Source organism: Prorops nasuta, unplaced genomic scaffold, assembly GCF_024137725.1.
Source record: "Prorops nasuta isolate Cenicafe-Biocafe unplaced genomic scaffold, Cenicafe_Pnas_1.2 PNAS00025, whole genome shotgun sequence".
Lineage (NCBI taxonomy): Eukaryota > Metazoa > Arthropoda > Insecta > Hymenoptera > Bethylidae > Prorops > Prorops nasuta.
Window position 1 is genome coordinate 1,595,880 of NW_027116822.1, and position 19,344 is coordinate 1,615,223.

General features: G+C 35.0%; 2 protein-coding genes across 3 annotated transcripts; one reads left to right on the plus strand and one right to left on the minus strand.

Annotated features, from left to right (window-relative positions):
- Window positions 1–63: 63 nt before the first annotated feature.
- On the plus strand, window positions 64–8,555 carry LOC136782391 (sodium/potassium-transporting ATPase subunit beta-2-like). 2 transcript variants are annotated; one of them, XM_066741811.1, is made up of 7 exons: window positions 212–349; window positions 1,669–1,867; window positions 4,689–4,829; window positions 4,899–5,018; window positions 5,458–5,639; window positions 5,711–5,990; window positions 6,093–8,555. In XM_066741811.1, the coding sequence occupies exons 2-7, from the start codon at window positions 1,783–1,785 to the stop codon at window positions 6,194–6,196; spliced, it is 912 nt and encodes a 303-aa protein (XP_066597908.1). In that variant the 5' UTR covers window positions 212–349; window positions 1,669–1,782; the 3' UTR covers window positions 6,197–8,555. The 2 variants fall into 2 exon arrangements, with proteins under 2 accessions (XP_066597907.1, XP_066597908.1); XM_066741810.1 differs by lacking the exon at window positions 1,669–1,867 and having other exon boundaries at window positions 64–349.
- A 1,917-nt stretch (window positions 8,556–10,472) lies between these two features.
- Window positions 10,473–18,956, minus strand: LOC136782390 (sodium/potassium-transporting ATPase subunit beta-2-like). Its single transcript, XM_066741809.1, has 7 exons — window positions 18,393–18,956; window positions 12,115–12,255; window positions 11,629–11,745; window positions 11,334–11,515; window positions 11,158–11,259; window positions 10,795–10,966; window positions 10,473–10,720 (listed from the first exon to the last, which is right to left on the minus strand). The coding sequence occupies exons 1-7, from the start codon at window positions 18,544–18,546 to the stop codon at window positions 10,608–10,610; spliced, it is 981 nt and encodes a 326-aa protein (XP_066597906.1). The 5' UTR covers window positions 18,547–18,956; the 3' UTR covers window positions 10,473–10,607.
- Window positions 18,957–19,344: the final 388 nt, after the last annotated feature.

Genomic DNA, 19,344 nt, shown 5'->3' on the forward strand with positions numbered 1-19,344 from the left:
CGGGTGGGGACTGGGGGCTATTCAGGCTTTCAGAGCCATTAGTGTGAAAGAGAGAGAAAGAGAGGGAGCACGCCAAGAGAGCGAACAGCAGGCAACGCTTAGTCAACCTGGTGGCGCCGTACGTTTAACTTTCACGCGTCCTTATAACTGCCATCGAGTGTTTTTCATAAGATTTCTGTGCAAGTTTGTGTTTGTGGCACAATGGTGGCCAAAGACACAAAAACCATGACGACGGAGCTGATGAATCCTTACGAGAAGCCGCCGAGCATGACCATCGGCCAATCTCTCAAAAGTTTTGTGTACACTCGAGAAACCGGTGCCTTTATGGGCAGGACCGCCAGTAGCTGGGGTACGAAAAAAACATGTTTTCTTTCAAAGATCCCCGCCAATACCGCTCTCTAGAGTCAATCGCAAGAAGATAACTCACCTTAAAAACCTAGTACATCCGACACTCGATATTTCCTCACTTTTTCAAAACAAATTTTCAGTCCCACAAACTTTCGTTTAAGTGACTGATCGTGCAAAGCGCTGCGTTCCGCAAGTACAGTGTCATTGTCGAATGGATTATGGGATGGGCAGGTTCATAGGACTCCACGGTGGAATTATCTAGTGAAAGGTTATTTTCTCCACCACAAACTCGTTCTTTATCTGCGCTTTGCAAACTTCGAGCAAAATATTCGATCGAATGAACGTTGGTATCTATACTGTTTTATAATAATACTTACATACACTCTGCAAGAAATAGGTGAGGCATAGACTCAGCATACTGTAGATCGGTAGAATATGTATGCTATATGCGCCGATTTTGTATCTTTACCGGTTTCTCGCGCACAACACCATACTATTGTAGTGTTCGCGAACGCTTTTGACCATCGAAACTGGTTGTTCGCAAAATTATTTTTACGTGTGTATGACCCTAATGACAGTATTTCAAATATGGAACATAAGTATATAGACGCACTAATCTCTAATTCTTCTCGTGCAGTACTGAATTTCATTGCAAAATGTGTTCTACAAGAAGTATAATGTTTACAATTTGTATCTGGTTGGAAATATTAAGGAAAAACTCTAATAGTAGAGTTAATCGATGCAGAGACACGCTGATCGAATGATTTCAATGGAAAGTCAATGCTTAAACACGAAAAGGATATAAAATGTTTTAATGAGATAATTATGCTGCTAATTTTCTTAGTTAGAACAATGGGAAAATCTGAGCACGTAATAAATATTAATTAGGATATAATGAGAAGAACTGTATTATTGCAACGAGGGCATTTTAAGTCGATTGAGTAAGTGTCAGGGCACGTCTAGAAAACGCATCGAGGGAGGCATCAGAGATCCCGGGACTAATGACCGTTACAATAACCGAATGACTGACGTAAGTCCAGCGATACTCCATAACTCTACATCGACGTCCGTTTTACTACGGTTTGCTCTAAAACATCAAATAACAACCATAACCTACAAATTATTACTTTTTAATCTTTTTATTTGGCCATTTTGAATCGTGTTGACGTTCTCAGGCCAATATTGAAAAAATACGTTTGCCTAGTATGTTTACCTCCAGGGACGGTCTCCGAGTAAACAAACGCGCCTTGGAAATCTCATTAATCTAACCTGTAATACTAGGGGTTTTTTCTGCCTTTGATGCTAAAATTTAATTTTCAGGGGTATAAATCATAATAATCGGAGTATTGGAGGTATTTTGCGTTACGATGAGAGCGAAGGTCAAACGGCCGGATAGTATTTATCCTGGAAGTTATAAAAGACGTTTGCGTTGCTATGACGACACCTGGCCACGCACCCTACAACCAAGGAGGGCTGACTTTTTCGTGCCAACTGCCCTTATCAATGATAATTGAAGACGGTATAAAAAGAGTCTGCCTGTTTACATGTTCACAGCTCGAAATTGCTTTCATTCCGTCCAATCACACTGAACCTGCTCGTCACAGACTCCAGTACGTGGGTGGAATTTTTTCTGGCGCCCAAGTACAATACCCTTAATTCGGTCTTCTACAAATATCAATCTTACAACGTCATTGTTTTTATTCTAAGAAAACCTCGTTAAGGAAGAAAAGTATTTTCTCCCGTGGAATATAATTAATTACTTAATGTATTATTTTCTGTCATCGACACTCTTGGCTCTCCTCCAGATGGTCCTTTTGCTAATTTTAGTCGGTTTTGCTTCAAAATAACAATTTCTCTTAACGACTTTTTTTAGGATAGTAACGAACAGCTCCCTTATATCTATTTTCTTGGTCAAATAGCTAATCGAGTTTTGCAATACTATATGGAACCATAGTGTCCACTCTTGAAATTTTCTGCGATTAGATAAATTCGTATGATTAACTGGAAAGCCTGTTGCTTTTCCGTGCAGGTTTACTAGATTTAACCTAGACACGCGATTCGTCAGTAAAAAGATCCATGATTTCCTATTGAAAACAAGAAAATGATATATTTGATCAACAACATTTTATTCACTATTTGTTTATGACAACAGTAATATGATATTTATTTGTTTATGAATAGAAAAATTGGAGTTTTAAACTGGAGGAGGAAACTGATCGTCCTCGTAATCAGTTTCAGATTCTGCCTCGTCAGCTGTGATCAATGATGAATCATGGATTTCCGATCTATTGAAATACAATATATTTTGCTCGATTTAAAGAGGACTCTATTAACATTAACTGTCATTTTAAGAAAATTCTACTTACTCGTACTCATTTGCTTCTTCGTAGTCGAGTATTTTATTCTCGGGTATATCTCTTTTATTCCTACTTTAATGGTATGTTTATCAAATTTATATCCATTAAAATGCATGAAAATTGTAATAACGCTCTAATTTTTTTAAAGTAAACTATAAGCCATCTGGACTAAACACTGAAGCATAAATAGAGATTTACTTACACAAACAATTTTTTAGGGACGTTTTCTTTCAAATTAATTCTGAAAAGAAATATAATAATGTATACTGAAAAAGGCAGAAGGTTTTTTATAAAAGCATCACGAAGAAATTGCTTACCCATTTATTGGCCAATCTTTCTCGGTCTTTCTCGTAGAGTATCTAAAAATGATTGAGCATGATCAGACAGTAAATTCAGCTATTAAACACATCTCTTACCCATTGATAAAGGAAAGGGCCAGCAAGAGTATCGTTACTGTAATGAATGTGGAACGAGTCATGGTTTGACTGCAATCTTAAACCAGCCAAAAAACCAAAGTCGATCGCACAGAAACTGAAGCATCAGTCACACGATGCTTGACTTTTTATACTGATGCGAACCATTGAAAATTGCTTAATTAGAAACAATTGATACATATTTTAATACTGATTAATCATTTTAAGATAAGCTACAAAGCGTATATCAAATATACTCGACCCAATTAGGTTGTTTCGCGTGCAACAAAGTGGGCAGGATGCAAAAAATCGGTATACAGGGTGTGACAAGTCGATTTGACCTTTTGCATGGAGATTGTTTCTGAAACCTCTCCGAGTACAACAGTCCAAGTCCCACTCAAATCGGTGCAGTAAATACCGAGTTACAGACTTTTTAAAATTATCACTTTTCGGCAACTTTGAACAGCTGAGCCGTCCGACGCGATGACGTCACGCAAGTATTACACGAGGCATATCTCAATCAGCATGTGCAATAACAATTTCCATAAAATCTGAAGATTGCAAATTCTTAAAAAACAGTCTGTTAAAAATATTACAATTATTTTGTGATACCCTGTACATACAAAGAAAATGTTTAGAAAAGTGCAGAAAGAGGGTGGGGGTTGAGAGAGAGAGAGAGAGAGAGAGAGAGTCTGGATGGCCATTTGAGATTTAAATGGCGTTAAGTATAATGCGATAAGTGGATTAGTGGTGAAAAGAATGAGGTGGGGCGAATGAAGGGAGGGGAGAGGTGAAAAAAGACGGAAGCGCGCGCTACGCCACGGCAGATTCGCGGCGCACACAACGCTTGGACCGGCGTGGCAGCTGAATGGCAATTGTTAAACTTCCTTTAGCGCAAACGTGTACAACGAGGTCAATTGGCGCTAAATGGAGGTATTACGGCGTTACGTAACTTAGGGCCAATCCGAAGGGTACACCCACCCACGCACGCGTTCCTTCCATCTAGATCTCTGCCACCTGAAATCCAGACGGATTTATGGGACTTTCCGAAGTTCAGCTTCGTTCTCCTCCAGCCAAAACAATCCCATCAAAAAAATCTAGCTGTTAAAAATGATTAATCAGTGCTCCAACGAGGCTGTTGCCGAATTTTAGGATTATACAGGTCGTACCTTCGAGATTAGTTTTTCTTAGCGGTGGGTCGATAAAACGGTGCGATAAAAACACTGATTGCTTCCTTCCCACAGGGTTTCGTTTCTTGGATGACGTAATCGGCTGGAAGACGACAATCCCCGAGACTACATGCTGGCGACGGCCTTGCGGGACATTGAATCGGTCCCTAATTGAATTGCTCCACTTGACCAGACGCTTTGATCCTCCTTCAAATTGTACGCGCGATTAATGCAATTAGCCTACATCACCCGACGCGACGCGCCGCGACGTCTCCGACTACTCGGTCCACTTCCGCTTTCCCAATAGCTCTAACATTCACCTTCAACTCTATTAAGACTCTTCCATTATAGCTCTGCTTCCTTCTTCCAATATATCTCTAATTCTTCTCTACTGTTTACAGGAAAAATAGGTCTATTCTACCTGATATTCTATGGAGTTTTAGCGGCACTGGTGGCTATCTGCTTCTGGGGATTCTTTCAAACGCTGGACCCAAGAATACCAAGATGGAAATTGGAACGGTCCATAATAGGAACGAATCCTGGTATGATTATTGTTTTTTATCATCAAGGGTGGATCATGATACATTAGCTAATTTCTGTTGCTTTTGCAGGTTTAGGATTTAGGCCACTGCCTCCACCGGAAAATGTGGAGAGCACGCTGATCTGGTACAGGGGTTCCGATGACAAGAACTTCAAGCACTGGGTGGTCTCCCTGCAGACCTTCCTTAAAGGTAAAAACCATCCTCGAGCTGGGAGAGACGATTAATCGAGAAAATAGAATAGCGAGGCGATTGATGGACATGAAAATTAGGCGCGAATGTCAAACGAGTAATAATGACGAGGCTTGACCGGAAGTGTTCCATTTTACCATTACAAACGGAGTTGGTTAATACGCGCAAGGTTGCAACTTGCACTATTCAGTCAAACGACTTTACCAGCAAAACGAGCTGATGATGCCGCTATTTAAAATCAATTCTCACGTATTCGTATGTGTGACGTAATTAAACGTCGAAGCTCCTTTTTTCATCTAAACCGTCTCCTCCCTTTTTGAATTAAAACTTTGAATAACGAGGAAATAAGAGGGAGAGGTATATAGAACAGTGTTGCGGTGGAAATTAGCTCAACGATTGTATTCGCGGAGCATAATCTAAATCTGATTTGACGTTACAGATTATATTACACCCGGTAATGTTCCTGGGCTTGGTGCTAATATCAACAAGTGCGACTACAATCAACCCCCACCACCAGGAAAAGTTTGCGATGTCGACGTTCAGAACTGGCATCCGTGCACCAAAGAGAATAAATTCAATTACCACAAATCTGCTCCATGCGTTTTCCTGAAACTTAATAGGGTAAATTAAAATCCTGGTTTGATTTTTCTATTTAAACTTACTGGATTTAACAATGTGTATGTTTTTTGCAGATTTATGGATGGAGACCAGAATTTTATAATGACACGAACACTTTGCCAAGTGAAATGCCGTTGGATCTCAGACAGCACATTGCGAACTTGAAATCGAACAATTCCTTGCAATTGAACACGATTTGGGTGTCCTGCGAAGGAGAGAATCCTGCAGATCAGGAAAATATTGGGCCGATAGATTATTATCCTCGCAGAGGCTTCCCTGGTTATTTCTATCCCTATTTAAATTCAGAAGGTTATCTTAGCCCTCTCGTCGCCATTCACTTTGTCAGACCAAGACGTAAGTGTTATTTTTAATTTAATTCATAAGTCATTTATCTAAGTAGGATAAGGAACTGGAAAGCGTTTACACCTATTTCACTACGGATATTATTACTTACAGCTGGAATATTGATAAACGTGGAATGCAAAGCCTGGGCCAGAAACATAAAGCACAGTCGTAACGATAAAATAGGAGCAGTTCATTTTGAGCTGATGATAGACTAATGATTATACTTTCACGACAAGCATGGCATCGCCGATCTTGCAACATTTGCATGGTTCAACGAGCCAAATTCGAGTGTTCACTTTGGAGAAATACTGCTACAGAAACACTAATTTTTGGATTTTCGCAATAAGCTAAAATTTCCAATGAAAGTGCCACGTTGTAATGGCTAAACAATTTTTATGCAAACAGCGAATCCGTTCATTATACCAACGTAGCTTGTTATAAGGTTCGCAAAAGCAAAAAAGCGTCACTAATATAGAATACTATGTTTGATCGTCGAACGACCAAACGTCCAATGGTTCAAGAAGAATGGAGAGTCGGGCAATCTTTATTTATACTCCGATTTCTCATGCGATAGAAATTGACATTTTTTGCAAATGGCATGAGAATTATATAAATTTTCAGTAACTCGATATTATTTATGTATTTAAAATTAATACCTAATGTTGTATCTTTTGTTGAAGAATCGAGAGCGAAGCCCCAATAATATTTGCCTACTGGGACGTCGAGTACAAATTAATTGACTGAGCTTTCATTAGCCATTCCATCGCGAACATTCATTATGAACGCGAGAGAAACAGAATATTTCAAGAAATATTTTTATGCTCAGAACGAATCTCAATTATTTTTCTTGTCACAGATTTAGCATTTGTTTGATTCAATACACTCATATATATGTATATGATATATTTGTCTAAGCAGTAGAATCAAGATAATGCTTATCGAGTGCACTGAAATACAATGATCGTTAGATAAGTTTTTTTAATTTTTGCACTTACAAGGCATACTACAAACAAATCACCGAGGCATTCTTGAGATTAATCTATCGTTAAATTCAGAACGGTCTTGCTTGCACTGCCAAGTTGAAATTCTAGAGAAGAAAACAGAAAACATTTTACAATACTCAACAATAGTTTAGGTCTCGATATTGAAATGAGGCTTTGCATACTGAACTAAATAAGCAATTGCATAAACTAATTTTGCAATTTCATAAAAAAAAGCTTTATAATTTTTTCTCAGTGCATCCTCTTTTTTTAAGATAAAGCATCCGTTTTTAATTGGATTAAGTATCGTACTTTTTACACAAGCTAAATACGCTAAAACTTTATTTTATTTCTGGAAATATTATAGTCATTATACTTCTCTTTTATCATCGAAAATCGGCAGCATGCTTGTTAAATTTCTTTATTGGTTTAAACAACTTTTATAAAACTGTAGAAAATTATGTGAACAAATCTATATTCTTTCAATATTGAAAGCTTTGCCTGTTAATACTTTTAAGATCGGCATTATCAATGACAATCTTTTTAACATTTTACAAGAATTATATCAATTATTTGCGGAAGGTATGATCTTCGATTGCAAATGCCACTATGATAGCACTGAAAAGAATCTCGCTGATAATACGTATTGATGAAATATGCAATCACAAACTATGAAAGTATTTATAATGTCTCGTAAAGAAAAAATATCGTCAATTTGTTACACGCTTAAATGTAATATTATTTCCATGGCATTTTAATTATATATGTTAGAATTGTAATATTTTATTTAGAATGTGCTGTATTTTTATGCATTACTTTTATCGAATTTTTTGTATTATAGTTTGTGTGGATTCCTCTTATAAATTAATGTCTACGTCGTAATGTAATAGGCAGGAATAAAATTATCTATCATTTTTATTAATTAATTACCTGAATTAGGAGAAGGCATTTCTCAGAGAGAATCGACCTTATTGATATTGAAAATAGATCTCTAACAATTGACAAAGTTAATATATATTATATCTAAACTTTGTAAGCATATCATGTACAATGCATATATTTTTTTAGATAAGAATTTTCGTGTCCCGTTAGAACGATTATATTATATTTCTAATGGTAGAGTTTTGTAAACACTTTGTTTTTCTCGACTCTTACCGTAAATTCAAGATCAAGATATGGAATAACATATAATATAAATTTTTAATCGCTGGTGTCTTATAATTGCTGATGAGTGGCTGTAAAAAATAATCGGTGTTAAGCTTCGGCGTCTCATTATATTTACTATAATCTGTATAAACCAGGCATTTTTGAAAAAAACTTACAAAGGAGAAAACAAATATTTTGCCAATATTAAAAAAGAACTGAATATGATAAATCTGTTCTTCGCAGGATTACCGATTTTCTACAAATTTTCAATAATTACCGTGGTGCCTTGAAGATGAATTATTAAATTTGTTGAAAGCGTGTATCCTCGTAATTTAGAAATGTTTATACAAACGCATTTGTGCATATTTTTAAAATATCCGACTAAGAATATTGCCTGGAGACTTTTATGTATTCGTAAACAAGTGTCTAAATAAATGTTGAAATGCTACAGATGCTTTACTTATTGTTTATTATAGCTCATAATAATTTTACTAAATTACAAATACTAATAGATTTTATTATCTATAATATTTTATATTTACAGAAAATTAATATACTTACAAATTGAAACACAACGAGAGGTAATTCTAACGGATCACTAAATGATCACAAGCACGGTGAATAACATCCTTACATATTTTTCACAATATCGATTGTTCATTAATGTTATAGCAATTGCAATGAAATAATAGCTCTTGATCTGATTTAATGTCTTATGAGCAGTGATAAAACACATACATATAGCCCAAAAGCCTCATAACTACTCAAGTATAGTTTTCAACTCCTTCCTTGATATCCATACTAGAGTTTCCCAATTAATTTGTCTAACTTACTAATCAAAAAATTTGGACACTATGATTGTATTGACCAATCAATGTCTATAAATTAAAGATAACTAAATTTTCCATGATTTTCTTATTCAAAATTAAAATAGTATTTAAAAATATAAGTATTTTAATAATAAAAAAACTGTGTGCGTTATCAATGTTAAAATAGAATAAACATTTGTCTTAAACAATTATTATTGAACCATTCATCTCTGCTACTTAGAAAAAAAAGGATATATAGCATTTTGCCCTCACATAAGGCAGACTGGCAGAAATAACTATAGTATCATTATCTATAAGTACAATCAATAAGTATTTATATCTAATTAAAACTTACGTCATAATTTATGAATATTGGCTCAGGATTATACCTGGAGATTTCCAAATATATTCCCTATAATGGCGAGTAATCAACTTCAATTTAGGTTCTTGGTACATTTTAAGTTCGAAACATCTGCGTTTGCAAAAAAATGCAATTTTTTTTATTGAAATCTCTTTCGTTCTGCGATTTTTCTTGTTCATTTCATTAGTAAATATACATTATATAAAAGTTAATAACGAATCTACCAAGTATAACCAAAGACGCTAATACACGTATCTACTTAAGAATCACATTTGATGCTGAGAGATATGAGGAAAATAGCACTCATAGCCTGGATAAATAAGGACATTAGCTACTGATAGATGGCATAAAAATATATACTTAACTATTTCTCTACTGTCATTGACCTGATACAAAAATATCAAATAGTTCCATTTTTCTGTTTCTTCTGCCTCTTAAGATATGATATGCAATAAGAAACTTTAATATAGAAATCGATCATAAGAAACTTAGAGCAACGTTCAATAAATGTAATGTGTTGAGATACTTTCGCTGAAACATTCGAGCACACGTTGTGTATATTTGTAAATAATTATCTCGAGTAATCAACTCTCCAGTTTTGCATGGCTAGTGTCAATTAAAAATAATGATGGAATTCGCGAAAATACATCAGTATCGTAACTAAAGTTTATTGCGTGAAACGAGCCGTGTCTGCGCAGCATCGAGTATCGCCAACCACAATAAAAAATGTATTTAATTATTAAGGACGAGGCTTTGATTTACCGATGAGGTTTTTTCGAATCAGAATAATATAATTGACAAGCCTTTTAATTCTATACTGTTGTAGTTTCTCTCCCAATTATTCTTTTATGATTATACAATTACATCCTATTACATGTAATATTAGCCTAATTAGCGATCCTAGTTTATGCTGAACCTTCTTCCACAATTTACATTTTTTAAAAAGAGAAAATACGAGAGAATACAACGATAATAACGGAACATTTTCTTTGAATAATTTAAACTACTCGACACACGAAATTAAAATAATAAAAAGGTCAAGTGACGAACAACAAAATGATTCGTTTATATGAAAATTACTATATATAATTTTACTAATGATCGATATGAACAGCGTTGCTCTTGATAAATTTTCTAAAAATTTAAAGCAACTGTCACGCTTTATGATTATGATAGGGAGTACAGTCGCGTGATCTTTTATAAAAAAAAAAACAAACCAACAAGAAATATAAAGTTTCAACAAATTAATTTTATGTCGTATTCTAATTTGTCGTAACTTTTGGCAGGAAAACTTTCTTGTTTTTTTTTGTCGGCCAACTCTTTTCTATTTTTAATCGTCCACCATAAGCTCGAAATGAGTAGCTCCCTTTTTTTCAGATTTCACCGAGCTGTATTGCACGTTTTTCGCCCAAGCTCGGCATTCCACATTGATGATTCGGTTTCCTGAAATAATAAAACAAATAGAACAGATGGTCTTGAAAAAGATAGAGGGGAAAAATGAGATTTTTTTAATTTACTCGCTGGCCTGAGAAATCGTACGGCGACAACTGGACTAAGGTAGCCTGGAGTATTTCGGTAAGGATAATAATATCCAGGGAATCCATGATATTTCGGATAATATTCTAGCTCACCGATAGCTTCTTTATCGTGTGGATTCTCGCCTTTGCAGGAGACCCAAACTGTGTTCAACTGCAATAGAGCAAATTATTATTCAAATATTTTTACACAAAATCCAGCCTAGATTAGGCTATACTATATTAATATTCATTGCTAGTTATTATTTTTATTACAATTAATGCAATAATTTGGAAAAAATAGAAAAACGAATTGGCTGATTTAATATGACGTTTGCTGATGCAATAACTGACCCATTAACTAACCCATGAACTGTTGGTATTTTTTATATAATTCACCAGCTCCTCTGGCATATCTTTGTGCAAATTTTGAGGATCATTGTAGTAATCCGGAACCCAATCAAATATCTAAAAAAATAAATTACCATAATTAACTTTTTCTATAAAGAATTTTCTTTTGTGATCATGACGATTTTGCTTACCCTATTTAATTTGATGAATATACAAGGTGAGGAATTGTTATAGCCATATCTTTCCTCTGGTGAGCACGGTCCCCAATTATTTACATCGACGGCACAAGCGTTTCCTTCCTTTAACGGCTGAGCTGAACTGCAAATTTGCTGATTTCTACCACCGTTTGGTAATAACGACGAATTCTTATACTCTATAAAGAACGTTAAATTGAATTAATAGTATCACGTTGTTTATGTGGTCGATTCCGTTTTCGTAAATTTCAATTTCAGTTAGATGATTCAATGCTTAAAAACGTGGACTTACGTTCTAAAAATTTATCCAAACGATTGGCCCAAATTTCCACTTGCGTAGCATTCGAGGCGCTGTACCAAATCAATGATCTTTCCGCCGTATTTTCGGAGATCGGCCGGAATCCTAGACCTGTTGGCATATATAATTCAAATCACATATCTATCTTGCTGTTAGATACCAACAATATTCTATACACACTATTCTGGACATCATATGCTAATCGTGTATAATTTATCCATGTGCTAAACTATACAGTTATTAATATTAATGACGTGGGTCAAAGTTTATTTATGCCACGCTCCGTTCTATTCCTCGAAACTAGCATTCCATAATACAAATAAATATGAAAAATCGTGCTTGTCAAAGCGTGACAAATATTATACTGTGTATCACGTATACTTATTACTTACCACAGTTTCTATGAGCAGCATTTAAAAATATATCGAATTTAATGTAGCTGCTTTTGTTTAATATACATAAATAAATAAGAAGCGTCACCTGGTGTCGTTCCAATTAAACTACTATCCAGCGTCCATCTTGGTCTCTCTGTGGGTAATGACGCCATTAGGCCCTTCATGCAAATTGCGAAAAAAACTGCTAATACTGAGAAGAAGATCAGATAAAACAGCCCAGTGACTCCTGTCAAGAAAATAAATTAAATTAATAAAATAAAAGTTACTGGAAAGATATCAATTTAATCATTTTTGTTCTAAATGAATTTTAGGTTATGATCCGGTTTATTCAAGCGTATAAGTCAGCTTTAAAAGTTCAGTGGATCAATGTTAATGATTATATGGGAAACCCACTTCTTTTCGAGGATAGACTGAAAAATATTTACAGTAGTAGGCATCGTGCCAACCATCTTCTAATAATAGATTACTGGTGCAGGAGAACGTTCTAATGGAAAACGTTCCGCCATTCGCTCTAGTAGCATTCTACACCTTTATACACTGTATGTAACTATATTAATTCAAATGTTTAGTAATTGAATATTATTAATCGTCTATCCATTGATTCTCTATCTATTTACTGAATTCATTTAATATTTTCTTACTATTTTCGTGTGGAACAACCTTTATGCAACCGAATCGTTCTCATATGAAGACTATCAATCGCACCATCCATAAAGCTGGCACATTTTTGTAGAGAAAAAAACATTGAAAAACTATGGGCAATGTCGTTAATTCTTTCTGGAAAGAATTTACTCATGCTATGTTTCATGTAATACGATTTATTAGCTCTAATATTTACAAATTCTTGTCAAAAATATTGACGATTCAGAAATTCTAAATTAACTTTCACACGCAATACAGATAAAGTCATACAAGGTCTACATTGAACCAAGTTTAATTCGTTAAATAGAGTTTAAGTTTACCAACGATTGTTGGATAACAATGCAATAACATTGAATATTCTGACGAAGTAGCTGCTTTTTTTGCACATAGCTGATTTGGTTAATAAAACACATGTTGCAGGAATGTTACAGAATCCTCGTGTGAGCCTCGATTCGTTCCCATGATGTCAATGGAGAAACATATATGAGTTCTCATGGAACAAGAGCTTTTTGCACGTTAAGCGTATTTTGTGGCAGGTACAGCAAGGTCAAAACACATATAAACCGTCATTGTTACTTTTTAATAAGAGAATAAAAAATGCAATAAGGACTTTTTTCAAATTTGAAAAATACCTCACTTTTGTTTACCTGTTTAGACAAAGAGGTAAGTTTTTTGTGCGAGGTATTAGAGTATCGTGCTAGATTATAATGAGGTCACAGATAAGGAGTTAAATTTCGATAAATGTGTTCATCTGTACCATACTATATACACTATATAGGGTGAGGCAATTAATACACCTCAAAGGATAAAGGCATTCACATAAGAAATTTTGTTTTTCGTTAACCATAAGTAATGCGAATTTTTTGCATAGAATCTTTTTGAAGTTCTGTTGTCTTTGCATTTTAAGAAGACCTCAGCAAATATTGATATCTCTTATAATTACGGAGATACACGTCCTTTTCAACTGCCTTCTATATAAGACTTTAAGTAACGGACTCTGTATAATATAACGTACGTAACAATCGAACTGCTACAGTTCCGCGCATACTCTTAAGTAAGATTATGATATATATGTATATCTATGCGTTGTTTCTTATCGTAGTTGGTCGGGCTTTGCACGTGTGTGCGCAGCATATGCTTGGAGGCTTTTCTTAAGACCAGGAAACAGGCGACAGACATTTCTGCGCCTATCAGCAAACAACGCCATTCTGATGCAGTAGTAATTATATCATTAATATAACATCAACGCATTGCAGTGCTAGAAAATCATATTTTATAAAGCACCATGGTATTGCAAGCTGTGAATGTAACACACCTAGTGTTAGAAACATTCCTAACACGTTCTAGGAATTAATTTGACACCTTGGAATAATTTTGATACTGTGTGTGCTGTGACATTTCTAATCATACATTTCCATACTTTTCGATAAACATATTTGGTTTCATTCATTCTGGGTCTCGACAAATATTAATTAGTGTACGCTTGTATCAAATTTTTACTGACAAACACCGAGGTACAGAAAGAAATCGACCGTGCTTCTACCTTGGTACGTGCTTAGAATCGGCGAGTAAGAAAGGGGTTGTTGCTAAACACTGGTTGCATACAAAGCACCAGCTTCACGTGTAATTCTGAGTTAAGTTATCGATTGACAAAGAAATATAATTACATTTGAAATTTATTCTTTCGTCTAAAACAAGTTTTTTCATCAAACGAGTCTATGTATAATGAAGCTCGCTTCTAACAAACGAATTGTTTTTTTGGGAAGCTGTCATTTAATAGTAAACGGATGGGGAGGGGGGTCCGTTTTATATTTTGATACATTTCAGTGATATTGAAAGATAATCACTGAACCACATAAGAAGCTGCAAACTGTAAACGTAAGTATTATACGACATGTCATAATGCGCTTGAGGTTATGCGTATACATATATTCATTGTCCATTCATTTCAGACGCTCGCATAAGTAAACACGTGTTGCTTTCATGAACAACCGGTGCTGTGCCTTCTTTCACTGGAAAAATTGTGTCGCTCAAGACTCTCCGGACTCTCCTATAGTAAACTTTAATTACAATATAGTAAATCGGTAATTCTTTATCGAGTTAAAAAATAGATTTAATCTTTAGTGTTAAAGTAAGCAAAGTTTCATCGCAGACAGTAACATAAACAATGTGATTTTTTCGTGAAACGAATTTTCCAGAAAATCGTAGTATACAAATGAACGAACAAGATGGATGATTACATAATGGGAGGGACCGTTTCACATTTCAGTATTTATAAATTTACACGCGTCCCAGAAGAGTTGGTTTTTTCCGGCAACCATAAGGTACACGCGTTGGACTTGCGCAATTTCAACGTGGCTAGAATGGGGACTGGAAAGTTTCCACTTCGGTCAAATCTCCTCCACTTGGTTTTTTCTACCATCGCCCAATGCCATGAAAGAAGAAGAAAGCAAAAACTGCTCTGAAACGAAAACTGAGATCTTTCACGAGAGTGCACTCGTTATTGGATTGAATTCTAACGTGGATTCCAGTGATAAGCCTGCGTTTATTTCTACGTTTTCTCAACTATTTACTCACGTGTTAAATAAAAGCAATTAAGTAGTTTTATCAATACACACAAAGGAATCCGATACTATCTCGAAGCATGAATCATCCTTCACGTCAATTTTGTTTATAAATGCCATACAGATCTATTTTTCTGAAAAAAATTATGTTTCTTATCATTTGTTCTAATTTTTATGCGAGATATTCATGGGAAACTTGCAATTTAATTCGACGAAAAAAGTAAATGAAAGAAATGTTGAAGCTCGTTGCAAGTATATAAATATAAGTAGGTTAGGTTATCGTGAGGATACAAATGTCAGAAACCTGATCGCCTACCATAGCAAGTTTACGGCTTGAAGTAACTTTCAGACGCCCAGAGGTATCTCTTTCTTGAAAACAAATGATTCTTAAAACTTCTGAACTGACTTTTCCAATTGTTATATTTGATTATTGCAAACCGTCATTCTTACAAGGATTTCCAATTTAACAATGAGCTAAGAGTGAGGTTAGGTGCCGATCACGTGACTTTTCAAACATGTTAAAAAGTAAAAATTTATAGCTGAGTGAACTTCAAAACTATTTAACTGCAGATAGAGTAATAATATAAATAGAAATTGGAAAATCTGGAAAGATGTTCGCTAAAATCAAGAAGCTGCCAAATATTAGAAAGAACAAAATTTCGAAAGATGGAAGGCTGTTAGTTGTGATTGAAAGTAATGCTCGTTAGTGTCGCTGCTGTTTGAATGAAAAAAAAATGGAGGGATGTTTCTTTTTCAGAGTTACATTGATAATATCTATGAATAAAAATCGTTTTCTCAAAATTCGCGACGAAATCGTAGAAATTCTTACAGTATAGAACAGAGTTTTAACTCGTGCCGATAAATCTGTCTGTTTATCGCATTATCAACAGCACGTGCATAGCATTATCAATTGATATCATAAGGGAACCGGTGCTGAACCAAGTAATAGTTCCACAAAACCACAGTAACTATCCTATCTTTATTATATTCAACAATTTACTTTCCTTTTTATAAAATTATTATTTTTATTATAATCACAATTTTCTATATTAATTAAGCTTTCTATTTTTTGATAGTGTTATTTTCTTTCGTGAATTATGCAAAGTTTTCTGCATTTGTAGCAAGTAAGTTAATAACCGCTTATCACTTGGCAAAGTTACCAAAGAAAAGGAATCTTGGATGAACTGTACAAATCCGGACAAATCCGGATATGCCGAGGAAAAGTCAATACCCACTGGCTATAGACATAGACTAGTTTTATTTATCCTCAGGTAACTTTCAAAAGCCGAATGTTATTATAAGTTGGTACATCTCAAGATTTTGAGCTCATCTTGATTCAACAATACAACCATCAAACGTTATAATCTTCAAATGCTCTATCTTTAAACACATTAAAACTTCTTTTTTTAGGCGAAAACTAACAAGTCAGAAGGTATAGTGAGCGCTGCAGTTACAATAGAAAAATACCGTTTGTCACAGATTTATTTTGACTCTGTGAAAAATAGATGAAGACACGCTGCACTTAGATGAACATTCAGTAAAGCTTAGTAGATAAAATTAAGCTTTATAGCTTTTTTTTATCAAATTAATCTAAAATACTTTATTCAGCGATTCTTGAAACTAGAACTTCGGTGCAGACGGCGTGCAACAATCACTCACACTATTATCAGTGATCCTGTTTTTCCTCGCGAATGAATCTTGGATTCTTTCCAATACCCTTATGAGTTTCAACACATACACAGAAGGTCCACGGGGCAAGATTGTTTTTCTTTTCTACAGAAAAAAACTGGAATTCCTAAACTACAACTATTTACATAGCGTGTAGCTTTTGTTTCTTTGTTGTTGATTGGTTTACGTAGCTGGACGATTTCCCAGTCAATTTTCAATGTGTTTAAACCATTAATATTCTTTTATTTAGAATTTGTTTTACAATATTATTCAATAAATATTTATTTAACTCATGGTCAGTATAATTAAACCTTAAAATAGCGTAAGTTTAATTAAACACGTTCTATGCGTAATGATAGCTATTTTGCGACAAAATTTAACTTACAAAAGAAAGAGTATAGTAATAAAAAATATATAATTTAATTTAAAAATAAATGTACAATCAAGATTTAAATGAAAATTTTCGAGACTCTATTGGAATAGAGCAGTGGATTATCGCGGAAATTTGTCTAGTGGAAAATATTATTAGGCCTCCTCGATATTTTGGGAAGTTTTCCAAGTTTCTCGCGCGTCATTGCTGGAGGAGTTTTTGGGATACACCACTTTGTCAAACGATTTAAACGCGTAGCACATCAAAAACATTTTTTACAATACCAATTCCGTTTTGGCAATAGCTTATTTCTTGCATAATCTCATTACAGCTTTCTTATCATGATCGATTTCACGCTAATCCTGCACAATTCGACGAGTCACCGTGAAGATAATCAAAAGAATTTGCAAACGACATAATACAAATGATATAAAGTCTAAGCTACATGAAGTCACTTATGTGTGATATTCTATTCCCCAACAATTCAGAGATTATTCCATAATCAATAATATGTCAACAAGCCAAGTTTAAAATAGCATTAATATACACATACACTTTGCAATTTGTTTATATTTCAAGGTACCCATTATTTCTGTGTGTACAAAAGAATGCTATATTAAAATATTGAAAACTACCAAAAGTACAAATTTCATTGAATCTATGCAATCAAGTATTCAATGTTATTTTCAAGCTCATTCTCAAGCTTAAATTGGCCTATTAAATTAAATATACATGAAGAATATAATGCAGTCCTCAGGATTCATTAAGGAGCCCTTTCAAGGCTTAACATCTTCCTTTCAAAATTCATCGCTGTATTCAATTCTTCATTGCTATTCGTAAGAGCTCTATTCTTCCAGATTTTTCTTCTCATTACTCTTAAAAAATCAATTAGCTCACAAAGGTAGTATTGTGCTTTTCTGTGTATTTATAACAGCAGCATTGGAATCATTACCACTGGATCATTTGTCTCAAACCCTTTGAAAGGGACAATTCATGAGTCAAATTGCTGTTATCTATGATCTATCCAATTATCTATGAAAAGATTATACTCTTATAGTTCCTTTGAATCGACATTTATGTGAAAAAGAAAGATTGAGACAAAATGTAGAGACTATTTACCCCACTGCTTTGGTGTTTTGTCCAAATAAGTTCCTTTAGCAGGATTGTAAATACCGTCGCAAATCACCTTCCAGCGAGTCCTGGTATCAGCTACTCTCATATAATCATCGAAGTCATAGGTACCGTTCTGCACTCTTTTTCCTGGCACACTCATCGTATCGTTGGTACGGAAAGCACACAATTACGTAAGGAATGAAAAATTGCAAAATTTATGAAAGATCAGGGGAGTGGAAAATCAACGAGTTTAGGGGATGAGAAATTGAACAAGGGAGAGGAAGAGTGTTTGGGTGTTGGAGAATAAATGAAAGTAAAAACGAGGGTGATAAGGTAAATAAATAAAAAGAGAAAGAAAAAAGAGAGAGAAAGAGTTTAGAGAAAAAGGAAAGACGGAGCGGGCGCACTCTGCCCGAGCTGGGAGAGCGAACTGCCTACTGCCTTCTTGTTGCCACACTGTCACACTGTCAGTCCACTACTGCCACTTCACTTCGGAGTTCGGTTAAGTTTACTTCCTCCGTGTTCCTGCCTGCTGCTTCGCTTCAGTTCGGCCCCCGGCCCGACTCTACCGAGCCTAATATCCCGGAGAGCCCCGAGACAACTTCGTTCGGGCCCACCACCACCTATCACTCCCCCCACCCTCTTCACTCCCTCTTTCTCTCTCTCTCTCTCTCTCTCTCTCTCTCTCTCTCTCTCATTCTTATCATTACCAACATCACTACTTTATTTTCACCCAACTCTCTACAGTGCTGCAGAATATTGCATTTCGATTCGGATTCACTACCACAATTAAATTCATTCTTATCTCTACGGATGCTCGACTTCCTCCTATCTTTCTTATTTTCCGTCCCACGCGGTCTCCTCTACTGCTGTACTTTGCTAGATCTTCCATGTATCTGAAGTTTGTTCTTTTGAAAATTATAATATAATTTTTCTCCTAATGATTGATATAGTACAT

Bases quoted from the DNA above. Each gene is read 5' to 3' on its own strand.
- LOC136782390 (XM_066741809.1), bottom strand. From the start codon at position 18,546: ATGAGTGTGCCAGGAAAAAGAGTGCAGAACGGTACCTATGACTTCGAT. The intron at 12,256-18,392 runs GTAAATAGTCTC...TTTTCTTGACAG, and splicing joins CAAAACACCAAAGCAGTGGG to GAGTCACTGGGCTGTTTTAT. The intron at 10,967-11,157 runs GTTAGTTAATGG...GCTCTATTGCAG, and splicing joins AAAATACCAACAGTTCATGG to TTGAACACAGTTTGGGTCTC.
- LOC136782391 (XM_066741810.1), top strand. From the start codon at position 202: ATGGTGGCCAAAGACACAAAAACCATGACGACGGAGCTGATGAATCCT. The intron at 350-4,688 runs GTACGAAAAAAA...TACTGTTTACAG, and splicing joins CAGGACCGCCAGTAGCTGGG to GAAAAATAGGTCTATTCTAC. The intron at 4,830-4,898 runs GTATGATTATTG...TTGCTTTTGCAG, and splicing joins CATAATAGGAACGAATCCTG to GTTTAGGATTTAGGCCACTG.